The following is a 14,019-nucleotide window of genomic DNA, read 5'->3' on the forward strand; positions in this document are numbered from 1 at the left end:
TTTCACAGAGAGCAGTAGAGCAGACATTTGGCTGACTGGGCTGATATCAGCTTTGGGTGGGTTATTACAGCAGCTGCAGCTTGTCTGATCACAGAAGAGTGCTGGACCACAGCCAAGCAATTGTAATTAGGAGTGAGCAGTAGGAGAATCCCGGCGGTGGCTCTCCACCACCTGGCCACTCTTCAGCACAGAGGAAACCCTTCACTCCCGAGTCAAACAGCTCCAGGAAATGCCAGGAGCTGGCACAAGGGGCAGGACAGACGTGCAGCCCAGCAAAGCTACTGACCTGCTTGCTGGCATAAATGGGTAAACCCCATGAAATAAAAATAGTTTTTGTAGTATAAAGAGAGTTTGACCCACTGAACAGACAAAACACCTGTAGTTCACAAATATACTGTTTTATAAAAGCCTGCACAATAGTTTGTGTAAATATTCATGAAGATATGCTCATTGCATCAAGTACTTTCTTAAAAAGCCACAGAAATGGGAACAGAAAACAATGGCATTTTTTCCCAGTATGATCTCCTCCAACAAAAATATTTCAAAAAGAACAATTAATGCTGATGTAAAATAACTCATATATAATAATGATTATCTATTTAATAGAGTCAGATTTAATGGATTCAAGTCCCTGCTCTTTTACGAAGGTTATGAATCTAGTTTTCCTAACCCCTTTTTTAATTTGTTAGAATGTACTAAACACTGATAGGAATTACTGCAAAAATGCCTTTCTGCTTGTGTCCTTTACCAAGCATAAAGAATTGGCCACGACAGCCCAAGTCTTTATGTTGGATGTAACTATATCTTTTACATTCTGACAATATGGTAGCTGTGAGTAATCACCATGTCCCACACAGGGATTAGCACTGTGTGGAACAGAGAGTATTACAGAGTCTGTCTGTAATAGCACATATTAGAAAAATGCCTCATGTTAAGCTTAATAAGAGAAAAAAAAAGCATAAAATGTGGCCAATATTAAGCCTGTCATCACACTAACTTCACGTGTGATTTCAATGTAATAAAAATTCAGGAGATGCCTGCACTGTTTTGAAGAGCTTTGCCAAGTGTATTAAAATGGTGTTGGATTTTAAATCATACCATTCACATCAATGTAAAGTCTTTTGATTTTTATTAACTCTCCTTCAATTTTCCTTGGAGTGGAAGCAGCCAGACAAAATTATATACAATTGCATATCTACTTAGCTACATACTTACCTCCTTGTATATAAAGACTCAGGTTTTTCTGATGAGCAAACAGCATAAACTTAGGTTTGCCTAAAAGTCTGTTTATTTTATAATCTGACAATTTAAATGCTAACATTGCGTAAGTATTGATGTTAAGATGACATAAGAGTATTAAGATAACGTAAGAGTTATGTGTCTACCCTGTAACTAGTTATCTCTTTATCAGTGTAAGATGCAAGTGGGAGTTTGCAACATTGGGCAAAATGTGGAAAAAAAAATCCAAACAGATTCATATAGAAAATGGATAGAAATAACTGTTCTTTTCAGCAAAATCTCTATGTTCTCCCTGCAGCAGCTGTACCAGGTATTACATGTCCTCTGTCAGAAAGAGACGTGTATAAGCATTCTGCCAAAAGTGACTGCTATTCTGACTCCCTATTTTTTATATTCTTAAAATTTCTTAGCATGCAATGGATAAAATTACCTTCTTGACATGAAGAAGGACACACTGTCCAGTCACTGAATGGAGTCACAATACAGTCCTTTCTACAGGGAAGCAGACAAGGTCTCACAGTTTCAGGTCGAAGGCTTTCAGGGCATCTAACAAAAAAATTACAAAGAAGCATTAGCAAATAAACAACCACTCTGCAATGATGTAGTGAATCATAGTGAGGTACTGAATGCCTGCAGGCATGTGAGGACAGTGCTTGCTGCCCAGAATTCACCAGGATGGAGCAGAGACATAAAAACTAGCAGCAATTAAATACATGTGGTGAAAGCAAGCCAAATCTGGCATATTCTGCACCTCAGGATTTAAATAATCATCATCCCTCACTCACCATGCTAGACTTCGTACATTCAGGGTTATTTTCAAGCTTTTAGATACTTATGAAGAAAAGTCATATCATTTAGCTTAGTAAAATACATTTTCAGGTCTCATCACTTTATCATAAATATAAACTCTGGAAGGAGGCATATTTAAAACAAACAACACTGCTAACCCAGGAACAAAAAGGTATAAGCTGGTGGTGATTGTGAGAGAAACCAGAAAAGGACTGAAAACTGCCAGATCAATGAGACTGAGAAAGACTGTCAGGAAAGGCAGAAAAACCTCACTTGTTTTAGGAAGAGGCTTGATCAGCATATAAAAAGGATTATTGGACTGCTACATATGGGACTCATTACCCAGGTCATTTTCCCCATTCTGTGGGGATTCTGTCTTTTCTCATCAAGGAAAACAACTCTCTATGCCACAATATTGTTTCTGAATAATACAATAACTCTTACAGAAATACTGAAAATATTTTAAATAATTGCAAAATTACTATTGCTCTAAAAACATGCAGACTGTGGACTGCCTGAAGAATACGTAAAGATGTAAGAAAAACATCACATCCATATTTGGGAGCTTTTGGATCATTACGGAAAAACATTACTATGACTAGCTTTTCCTCTTTTCAGTGCAGGACAGCTGGGACCAGAGAAGTGAGAGAGGCAAGTCTAATGGTAAACTATCAAGAAAATCTAGTCTCCATGATCAGCAGAGAACTATGCCTGTGTGATGTGAGTAGGACAAAAACTGATCTGCAGCTTTACAGGAACATACTCTTCAACAATAATACTTGCTTGTGCATGCTTTCCATCGGTAGTCTCTGCATTTTCCTGTCAATGCACATATTCTTCTCAGTATATGATCATTTACCATGAACCAGCATCAATTGCTTGGTGCTCTTTTAAAATGGCATCTCCACCCTTTCTCTTTTCTCCCCTTCCACCAACGTGAAAAACCATGAAATAATACAGCTACAGCGACACAAATCCCCATCTCTTCTCTGTAAGTTCGCTCTACAATTTTAAGTCAACTTGTGCTTTGGGTCTATGTGATTCATAAAATCAGATTCTATATGCAAGGGCATATCTAGATATGATCAGATACACTATAAAAAGACCTCTGCTACCAATCACAACCAACAACGTTGTCAGAAATATTCTCTAAGGTTAAAATAAAAATGTTTCTGAAAAGCATTGAACATTGGCTTGATAATGGCTTTTCTTGCATTGGCTTTTTCCTCTAAAAACAGAGAGAAATTAAAAGCATACAAAACCATCTGAAATATACACATTCACCATTTAACTGAGAGCCTCATCTTTCAGGTGCACTAAACACTATAATTCCTCTTCAGATACTTGGGCAAGGCAATTAGTTCAATTAGAACACCATTTCTATGCTTTATATTGTTTGTATTTACTATATATGGCTTAAAACAAAGTATTGATTTTTTTGCAGTCCTTACTCAAGGTCAAATTAAACAGAAAAGATACATGCAGGAGTCTGTAACTTGTGAGGCAGATAATGCCAATAATATTGATTGTATCATACCACAGTAATCCTTTTTATTAAGGGGAGTTTAAAACAAGGTTCCCATTTACATTTTCATGTTAAATGTCTGGGTCTTTAGAAACGATTCAGTGATTTTGATGTGACAATTTGAAGGGACAACCAAGACCTTTTTTCATTTCACATGATTCATTTATGAAAGAAGAAAACAGTCCTCCTCCCAGAATTTAACATCAAATCAAAGGTAGAGGTATTTACAGTAGATTTAAAAAGGATGATAAATCATTAGAGGTTTGTGGGGTTTTTTATGTAAATGTACAAACAAAAGATAATTGTATCATGAATAAATAGAACAGCAACTTAATACAGACACACAACAATTTAGATTACTGAATGTGCAGACATTACTCCCCACATTTCCATTTAAAGTAAGTTAGGCTTAAATCTATTGCAGAATAAAACAACAAATGGCAGGCATCAAGCAAATATTTAGTGTGAAAATAGCTGCCTCATGAACTTTCTAAATGACCTCTGCTATCAGTTCTTAGAGTTCTGAATTTATTCTGAGTGGGATGTATTTACAGACTGCCAATCCCTACAAAGATATTATCAAATGCATTTTACAAGCGTCTAATCTGTATTTAACCCTGGTCACACACTAAACTGTAAAACCAAATCATTGGGCCAAGGGGATAACTTAAAAATACACATAAATGAGAAAAAAAAATCACGAAGTTTGTCAAGCTAATCTTCAAACTAATGTTTCAAATTAATGTCATATCAGTTTCCATTATGCTACACCTCCTTGGTCTGGTTCTGAGAAGAGTTTCATTGTATTTAGATTCATATCGCTATTTTTGAGTGGAACCACACTAATCCATAGCGTGCTGCTTGTTTGGAGGCAACACAAGGATCTTGGAAACGGTGCTGCTCTGCATGCCACACACATACTCCAAGAATTTTATCGTGACTCAACCTGATGGTGGCAAGGAGCCAACTGGATTTAGTCAGCTGTCAGCAGAATCACCTCTGTAAATACCACCCATTAAAGTCCATAGTGAGAAAGGCACTGTCTAGTCTTCCGGTTGTGCCAGTTTTGTATTTGTAGAAGATATGTTCCCTCATGAGGACACAAAGAAGGTCTTTTTGCCTTTGCAAGCAGTCACTGTTGATAAAAATACAAAGCAGTAAAATCCAAATATAATTACAGCATGAAGATATTTTTAAAGATGTTTACTTTTTTGGGCCTACTTGTCCCACGTTGACTCTGACACAGATGACCTTTCTTGTCTGCATCCCCACGGAACAGGTGGCCTCCCCATTCCAGCTGGCAGAGGAGTTGAAGGCAGAGACAGATGTGTCCTCTATGCACTGTCCCCATGGGCCAGTCTGCCAGTGATAGACAGTGCAAGAGTGCTCGTTACAGCTGCGTGTCTCCTGGAGGGCACTACTGTTTGGGCACTGTATTCCTCCTGGAACAATAAAAGAGGGACAAAGATCATTCACTGGAAGGAGAGAATTTTTTTTTTTTTTTATTTAGAAACAACACATATCACAAACCCACTTTTAAACTTCTTAGTTATCTATAATCAGCTTGATTACAAGAAAGAAATGCTACTCCTTTTTCCTCCTCCTCCTCCTTATATGCCCAATATTGACAAATTTCGGTCATCAAGCCACACAGAACAGGGTGTTCATGGACAGTATATACGTCTGTACTGAAAGGATAATAAAATAATCATAACTTCTATAACACAACAATGTGCTTGGAGTAATCTTACAGCCTTATTATTTAGGTGTTCTCTAGAAGAGACTGCAAGAGATCGCATAAGGATGTATGAAGGCTCTAGGGAGAAAAAATGGTTAATTATTCTAGTTATGTGTGTGTAAAGACCACTGTTGATATCTCATTCACAGATCAATTAAAAAGATTCTTGGAGTTCTTGTCCAGCTCCCAGTGGATGTTTATCCATGCTGTGGATGGCACAGCTGGCAATTTCAGGTCCAGATTAGGGTAACAAAGCCTATTGCTTAAGGTTTAAATGCAATCAAGTGTCAATGATTGCGAAGAACAGCTCAGATGATCTATATTTGTTGTGTTTGGTTCCAGACAGTATCTTGGGGTTATTATAGTCAAGCACTTCAAACCTACTTTGGCCTCCCAGTCCTCCAGGAGAAATGAAGAGGTCTTTCCTATCACAGGCTATTGGATGCCCAGCCCTGTGAGCAGACATCACATCTGCTAATTATCTGGTGTTATTAAACACACAGAATCTAGATTTAAGAATCTTAAATCTAGATTCTGGCCTACAAGGAACAATGGGACTTCTATCTGCAACTGATGGAAAGACAGCAAAAAAAAATCTAAGCAACACTTTAGCCTCCCCTAAAATATAAGAAAAGTAAGAAAGACAATCGAAAGAGTTTTTTATTACTTAATGCTGATTATCCATACGACTTTTTCTCCAAAAACAAAAATGTAGGCTCACACCAAATGCATGTTGTATATTATTCTTTATACCTCAGCACTGAACTTCAGGCTGACTGTTTATTCTACAGATATGCAGGAAGGAAAGGGTTTTAAGCACTCATTGAAATGAAACAAAAAAAGTAAGTGACCTAAAATAGCAAATCAAAGAAAACTCCAACACAAGAAAGTCAAGCAACCAGTATAAAAATACTTTATACCCCAAGTTGTTCTGTATTGTCCAGATCTGCAGCAAACATGAGAAAAGGTTCATTCTAATAAAAACACTACAGAAAATAATAATTCTCAATTTATTTCTCTAGGAATTTTCTTAATTTCTGGCTTTTTTCTAAAAATATTGCTTTAACCAAGCAACAGGAAACGTATTAGTTGAGATGTCATGCCACAGACTAGCTAATCTTAAACTTTGCAAAGGGGGATTAGAAAAACCTACAAATATGTGAGTCTAATAAAGAATAACTTGAATTTTTTTGGTTCTAAAAGGATGTAACTCAAATCTATCAGAAATTCTTAAAATCTGCTTATGTGCAGAGCATAAAAACAAAATGCCAGATGCATTTTCTTAAAAAGGAATTTAAAAAATGAATGTTAAAGTAAAATTATGGCTATGTAATAAGTTTCATAAAGTTATCTAATCATAATCCTTCAAGAAAAAAAATCAGCTAACACCAGCAGATAGGAATATAAGCAAGAAAATAAGAAAAGTGAGTGTATTTTGAACAGGAAAAAAGAAATAAAGTCACAAATTATTTGTCATGGTAGGGAAAATTGATCCACGTGAAAAGTCTAGACATGTTCCTCCATTAAGGGGGTTAAATTAGGAAAATTTACGAGATATAAGGAAGGTTAATAAACTAAGTATTTTCATCTGATGGTAGCTCAAGAAAAAACACAAGGAAAATATTTAACGAATTCAAAAATTAAAGGGTGTATGTGCGGGAAAAAATATTTCCCCAGAACTGAACACCACAGGCACGAGTTCCTAAGACATTTGAGAATAAATTGATAACTTAGGTTTGGTTTTGACATCTATGCAAGAATATATACTCAGGAAAAAAAATGAGATTGACATTGACTTGTAAATGAAAAACGTTGGGGCATGAATGTCTGCAGCTCAGTGGGAACCCAGTTCTGTTCAGATTAAACCAGGAGTTAAAAAAACATGCAAAGACTGAAAAAAATGTGGAAGTAATACTACTAAAATAAAAATCAATGTGCCATTCTCTCCAGCAAAACAGTATTCTCTTGTGCTTCCTCAAATTTAACTAGGTGCAGAAAATGCAGAAGGGGTTGGAAAACTGGCAGTTAGAGATGCCCTTTACAACATCTGCACAGGGGTAACAGCTTTATGAGCATATCCCCAGCAGAGGACAGGTTTGACAGGAACATAAAAGTTAATGTGTCACAGAAAAAAACATGAAATAGACATTTGAATTCATCAGAATATAGGAAAAAGACACATACAATAATAAACACATCCTTTAATAATAAATGATCAGATGACAGTAAATAACTGCTTGGCAGTACTAAAAATAATAATTTCAAGGATAAAAAAAAACGTTGGGGCTGAAGCATTTAGTTTTGGATTTGGATTTGGATTTTTAAGTAAAGTAGACTTGGAAGTGAAAGAGTAGCTTTGCAGAGGGACTTGAATATTGCACATGAAGTCGCTGACAGAATTGTCATATACTTAGATTGCTTTCCTGCCTGATTTGGAGCTACTATTGGGTAAGAAACCTTACTCTAGGATATTCAATAATTGGATTTTAATAAATCTTCTTTTGTGACATTGACATGATAACTTTCAAATTTCAAAGCATTAAATATTTTTGAAAGCATTTAGGATCATTTTATTTAATCATTTTGATATCACTTGATTTTGAAAATGCATATAGTTTTAAAAATGCATTTCAAAACAGCTGGAATAATCTTAAAGTCTGAGAAAACAGATGTGACTGAAGTGCCTTTTGTATTCTAGTGAGTGAAATGGGTGTTACTCATTTCTTTGCTGTAGGCATAAGGCAGGCACTTCTCAAGGCAGCTGCACTTCCTGAGGATAGACAGTCAGACCCAACACTGTTCCTGTTCTGCAAATATTGATGATTCCTCCCCTGGTTTATATCAGTTACACAAAAAAAGCCTGTCCAAATTACACAACAGGTCAGGATGCAGAGTGGAGCCGTGGTAAATGTGAGGTCTGTCCTCAAGTCTTTTCCAGGATAGAATATGAACCCCTGACCCCTCACTACGGTCAGCAATCTGAGCTGATGGGCTCCTGAGCAAGAGAAGCACAGCAACACACCCTGCCTGGCTCATCTTTCTCACATAGGTGTCAGGTCACTTAGCAAGTCTTGCCTGAAAATTCAGGTTGCACAGTTCCAAAACTAAGTGGCTTTTTTTAAATTCCTGTTCAATTAAAAACCTCATGTTCTCCAAAACTTATTATTTTGTGAATGAGAAATTTGCTGCTGAAACAATTACTCAGTTCTGTGCTTCTAAGTTTAATTACCAAACACTGTTATTTCAAGCCAGGATTCAAAAATTAAAAACAAACTCAATAAGAGTAGGAAGAGTAAATACATTAAAAAACCATATGCATAACTTCTTATTTGCAACTATGAAGTCAAACTGTACTGGAATTTAACAGGAATAAAATTTTAAAACATATCAACAATGATTTAAGTATTGAGAAGAAACTCCTTTGATCCAGCTATTTCTTACATATTCAATAATTCAGTCTTGCAGATAGATGAGAAGTTGGTCCCTGTCAAAGAGTGCATCTGATGAGATGGACTACTGATATTCTATACTATTTAACTGTGATGTCCAGTACTCTGTTCTGTATGGTCATGGCAAATAGTTTTTCTGGCATTACACTTTGCTAATCTATGAGCATGTAATACCCATAGTAAAACACTGCCATGCATATCCATCCCTGCCCTAAAAGAATAATAATCTAAAAACTTCCCTTCCCTCTCATTTTAATAAAGTAAGCTTTTAAGTCACCTTGTTTTCCTCTTCATATTGGATTTCTGGTTTTTTGGTTTTGGTTTGTTTTTTGTTGGTTTTTTTTCTGGGAGGTAGGGTGTTAAATCTTTACTTTTCCAAAACTGGTTTGACTGATCACACTTAGGATGTATCCACAACATTAGTGTTATGCTGTACTGCACCAATTTGTCAGTGTCACTCTATGGCAGTGTATAATCAATACAGAATCAATCTATGTATTTGTACTGAAGAACTAAGATACATTCAGTACTTTTTAGTCTCAGGCCCAGTAGTAATGTGAAACAGTCTTATGCACACTACTAATTATATAAGATTTATTGTAAGCAGGGAATAAAAAAAAAAAAAAAAAAAGAAATATTAAGCAGAATATAAACCAAAAGTAGACACACCCTACATTCAAGAAATAAGATAAGCTGTATATGACAACTTACTAGATTTATGCAGAACAACTATATGATGTATCAGGTAACATCACTATGTCCTTTGCTGTCATTTTATATTTTGAGACAGTGACTTTCTGAGCTTCTTACTGTACCATGAAGATATATTTGACAGTGACACAAATGAGCTAACACTGTAGGCAGTCTCACAGACAGGCAAATTTATAAACCGCTTTGCCTCTCAAACCTTCAAGCTGAGGACAATGATCTCAGAAAAAAACCTCAAAAATGGTTATTGTGACACTCATTTCCACATGGAGTCATCTCATAAAGCACAGTAAGTCTTTATCTTGTGAAGAGACTCCTTTCTCCCCACTGAATGCAAGTACATAAGCCCATCCCAGATGTGCATGACCACACCGTGCTCAAGGCTCTGCAGTGTGTGGTTTGGCCACATGAAAAGGGTCTTGTTTGGAATGAGGAAATGATGATGAGAGGGCATAAAACTGAAGTCAGCTCCTGGCTCAAGCAGAAATCAGTGTTGTGCTGGAGGGGCAGTTGGTATCCCAGAGCTCATTAGAAAACTGTCACTGTTGTAATTTACATATGGCTTATATTTTTTCTGTGAACCTATTCCTTACACGGAGGAATTATTACAATACTACTGAATTATTCCTATTCTAAGTCATAAAAAAAAAAAAAAAAAAAAAAAAAGAAAGAAAGAAAAAAGATTAGATTGTGCTTGTTTCCTGGTGGCCAGTCATGTTAATTTGATGATTTCTTCAAACCAACTCAGCAGCAGAGATAGCGGGGTAATAAGAGGAAAACAAATTTCTTAGGTGTGAAATGACATATCTCTATTACAGACAGTTATATGCCAATATTAACAAGAAAAATGGCAGAATATAGTATTTTTCATTTCAGAGAGGAGAGAAACTGAACAATCACAGGCAATACTTGATTAAAAGCTGTCTGAGAGCCAGATATAAAAACCTATTTCACATGTATCTATACAGCCTCAAAAATTTCAGGGGGGTATTCATGTTTAAGTACCCAAATGAACAAGAATTAAATGTACCAGATACTTTGATGGATTGTAGTATTCATTGCATATGTAATGCCTGCAATGCTTTGATCTGTCTAGCTTTGTGGACTGACTGACTAGCAGGAGCATGTGTGTGATCAAGGACTCACACCTGGACTTATGTCATCTTAGAATACAAATTTAGCCTCATTCATTGATTTGCAACAGTCTTGCTTTTTTCTTTAATTAATATCCAATCCTGATATATAATAGGAATAGTATATATTTACGTACAATACATTTGTTCAATTGTGTCTTGAGTAAAAACTCATGGCAACATGATACAGAAATTACCATGGAATAGATTACCTAGCCTGCTCTGTCACTCATACCAACAGCTCAACAGCTGGGCATTTTATCAGCTGGACCCCGGCACACCTGACATGGCCATTTTTATGGCCATATATACAGAATACATTTCCTCTATAACCCACCCACACTTCCAAATACTTAAAACCAAAACTAAAAGAGCTGTAGGAACCCTGGAAAATCATCAAAGAAGAGCCATGAACCTGTATCTTAAACCTGTTTTGTCTTCTCCTTTATATTCCAGCTATGTCTTCTCTTTGCATATGCTGCAGACACTGCACATGGATCACTTGAATAAATGGAAACCATTCACGAGTAATAACTGGCAGGGCAAAACCCAAAGTTTTTCTATGAAAAACAATGTTAATGGGGTAACATAAGTTACCAATTAGAGAAAATAAACTACAAAACCCTTTTGCTAACATCTGAACCATTAAAATTCTCATCTTTTCAGCATTCATGATACTTATATCTTTCCAAATTGGACATAAATTAGGGTTGTTAATCTGTATCGGATGAACTGTTTGTCTTGTTTAATCTTACAGAAAACTAGAAAATAATATATATCTGAAAATAATAAATAATATAATACATATATGAAATGGAAACAGTTACATTAAGCATAGTAATAAAAATATAGTGATATTAACTGACATGAACCAAATAAACCCTCTTTAAAACCGCTTTAGGTATCAGGAGTAAACATAAGATAACCATTTAAACAATCTTGCTATATTTAAAAATCCACAGCACGACCTAATACTCTGTCAATCAAGAAATTACTTTGGCATTACAAAGGCAGTTGAGGATTCACAATCAAGCAGGAGAGTGTGAGCCCTTACCTTCACCTGCATACGCCAGGATGGAGCGGGCGCGCATCTGCTTCCCTTCTGTGGTTTTGCCGGAGCAGGTGTGTGAGCAGGAGGACCAGGCAGACCACATGCTGAGCACACAGTCCTTTGGGCACGGCGCTTCACACACCACTGGGATTGGGTAGATGGCATCTCTACACAGCTGTCTGTCAACCTCTTCTCCTGGGAGAAAAAAAAAAAAAAGGCCAGTAGCAGTCTATCATTTGCTAAATTAACTTAAAATGAGCAATCTAGTCCAGATGGGCACACAAATAAATTAGATTCTGTTCTTCTGTATAAACAAGGTAAATAGATTGTTTATCACTTGTCTCCTCTGCCTCGATTCTAGAAGAGCATACTTAAACGTAAGTTGATTTGATATTCTCATGAAGTGAATGCCAGCCTGGGTGGTCTTCAGGCTTTCGTTTTATAATACATACCTGATCCCACAAAAAATCCAAATGTGAGCAACAGAGTACCTAACACACCTATGGAAATCTGTACGTGAAGATGCATGTAAAGAAATGACCCAGTTTTCATCCAGATTTAAAGAATAACTTGAATTTTTTTGATTCGGAATGGATGCAACTCAAGTCTATCAGAATTGCTAAAAACTTGCTTATGTCAATGTGCAGAGCACGAAAATAAAATGCCAGATGTGTTTTCTTAAAAAGGAGTAGGGGAAAAACATCCTAACTTAGCCAGTTTCATAATCCACAATTCATCCTTTGAATTGCAGCTATCCATCAAAATATGAAAAGCTGCAGTAAATTACAGTGTGTTGTTTGGTTAGAAAGATCTTTTGTAAGCAGACCAGCATCACATCACTCTTTGTGTCATGGAAATATAACAAGATCTATGTGTTTGTCTTCTGTGGGTACACATTTCATAATAATAAAAAGATCTAGGCTGGTATGAATTGCTTAATGAAATATTAGCTAGTATTTAAGTAGCAGAGCTGCTTTTGTTTTCAATCAGATAATCATGAGAGCACTGTGTCTGAGGTCTGTCTAAACAGCACCTTAATCACAGCATAGACAGTTTTGTGAGGTGACATGATTTCTTCATCAAACAAGTTAATATTTATTAAGGGGAGAATGAATGAAGCAATGATCACATATTCTGATATCAGTAAGTCTCATGATAAATCTTTCTGTTGGAGTAAATGACGGAAAAAATGAAGAAGTCAGGTCCAGGTTTTAGAATTATAGCCTTGCTATCACAACATAATGCCTGTTATGAGGAACTGAAAATGTTGCATCCAAGAGTACACTGGACTTCTGAGGCCTTGATAACCACATACAATTAAGGCATGAAAGAGCCAGTTCAGTTGTAAACATAGAACATTTCTTTTTTTAAAAAAAAATTTCTAAAAAGGATAACATTTCAAAGCATTTCAATGCCTTTTGTACTACATGATCTTTGCTGTACTAAGGCATAAAGCCTTCTGTTATGATTAATCTATTGAAAAACTCTTGAATTTTACATGATCCTGACAGGACAAAACAGGAGTTGTCTACGTTATGCACTTTCTAAGATCCATCATTTCAATCTCTTTGTTTTAATAGCCAATGTCAACAAAATAATGTCTTATCAATATTTGCAAATGAATCTAAGTCTTCAATACTACAAGATATTTGTTAGACATATTGATTAAATACCCAGTAATTGAATCACAAAGGCATCTGTTACTGTTAGTAACTACCACATGGATTCTGAAAGCTAATTCAGTGAGAACTGAGCAGACCATAAAGATCTAAAAACTCTGCTTTACTGAGTCTCAAATTAGGCTTTATTGTTCAATAGATGTATAATACTAAATTGATCCAAACACTAATCAAAATCAAAACTACATAAACTGTATTTTTTGTCATTCAAGGTTTACAGTTTTAGAACCTTTTAAATAAGAACCTCTTAAACTGAGTTCCTGAAACCATGAGGTGTTTTAGTACTAAATCAGATCATGAGTCCCAGAAGTGTTAAGCAAATTCTTTGTGAAAGAGTTAAAGATGAGGGTCATCTATTCAATATTAGATCCTTTTAAACAGGGACAAATATTTTATTCATACAGAATATTTAGGCACAACAGAACTACAAACATCAATCTTTCTTGGTTCTGAAAACCAGGGAAAATCCTGCAGCTCATGTTTTTAAAATAGCCTAAAGTAGTCATAGTCATCTGAATTATAAAGACCTTTGAGATCAAGTCAGTCTCCACAGCTATATTTTCCCATATTAAAATACAAATTTGAGCCCTGCCAAAGGCTTCATGGCTTTCCCATGCCAAGTTCTGCTTCTCTCACTGGACTCAGTCTTTGCATCAATTGCTCCCTCTGTTATATTGCAGGTCATCACATCCTGTGCAGGAGGGATTC

At 36.0% G+C, this 14,019-nt stretch overlaps 1 protein-coding gene across 1 annotated transcript in view; it reads right to left on the reverse strand.

Moving 5' to 3' along the window:
• THSD7A (thrombospondin type 1 domain containing 7A) overlaps positions 1–14,019 on the reverse strand; it is a 267,244-nt gene that overhangs the window by 58,532 nt on the left and 194,693 nt on the right. The window contains exons 11-13 of the mRNA XM_058833159.1: positions 11,636–11,827; positions 4,761–4,995; positions 1,670–1,785 (exon numbers count right to left, since the gene is read on the reverse strand). Coding sequence (XP_058689142.1) covers positions 1,670–1,785; positions 4,761–4,995; positions 11,636–11,827 — 543 coding nt within the window. The remainder of the gene's footprint in view (positions 1–1,669; positions 1,786–4,760; positions 4,996–11,635; positions 11,828–14,019) is intronic.

The sequence above is a fragment of the Poecile atricapillus genome, chromosome 2 (genome assembly GCF_030490865.1).
Source record: "Poecile atricapillus isolate bPoeAtr1 chromosome 2, bPoeAtr1.hap1, whole genome shotgun sequence".
NCBI classification, from domain to species: Eukaryota; Metazoa; Chordata; class Aves; order Passeriformes; family Paridae; genus Poecile; species Poecile atricapillus.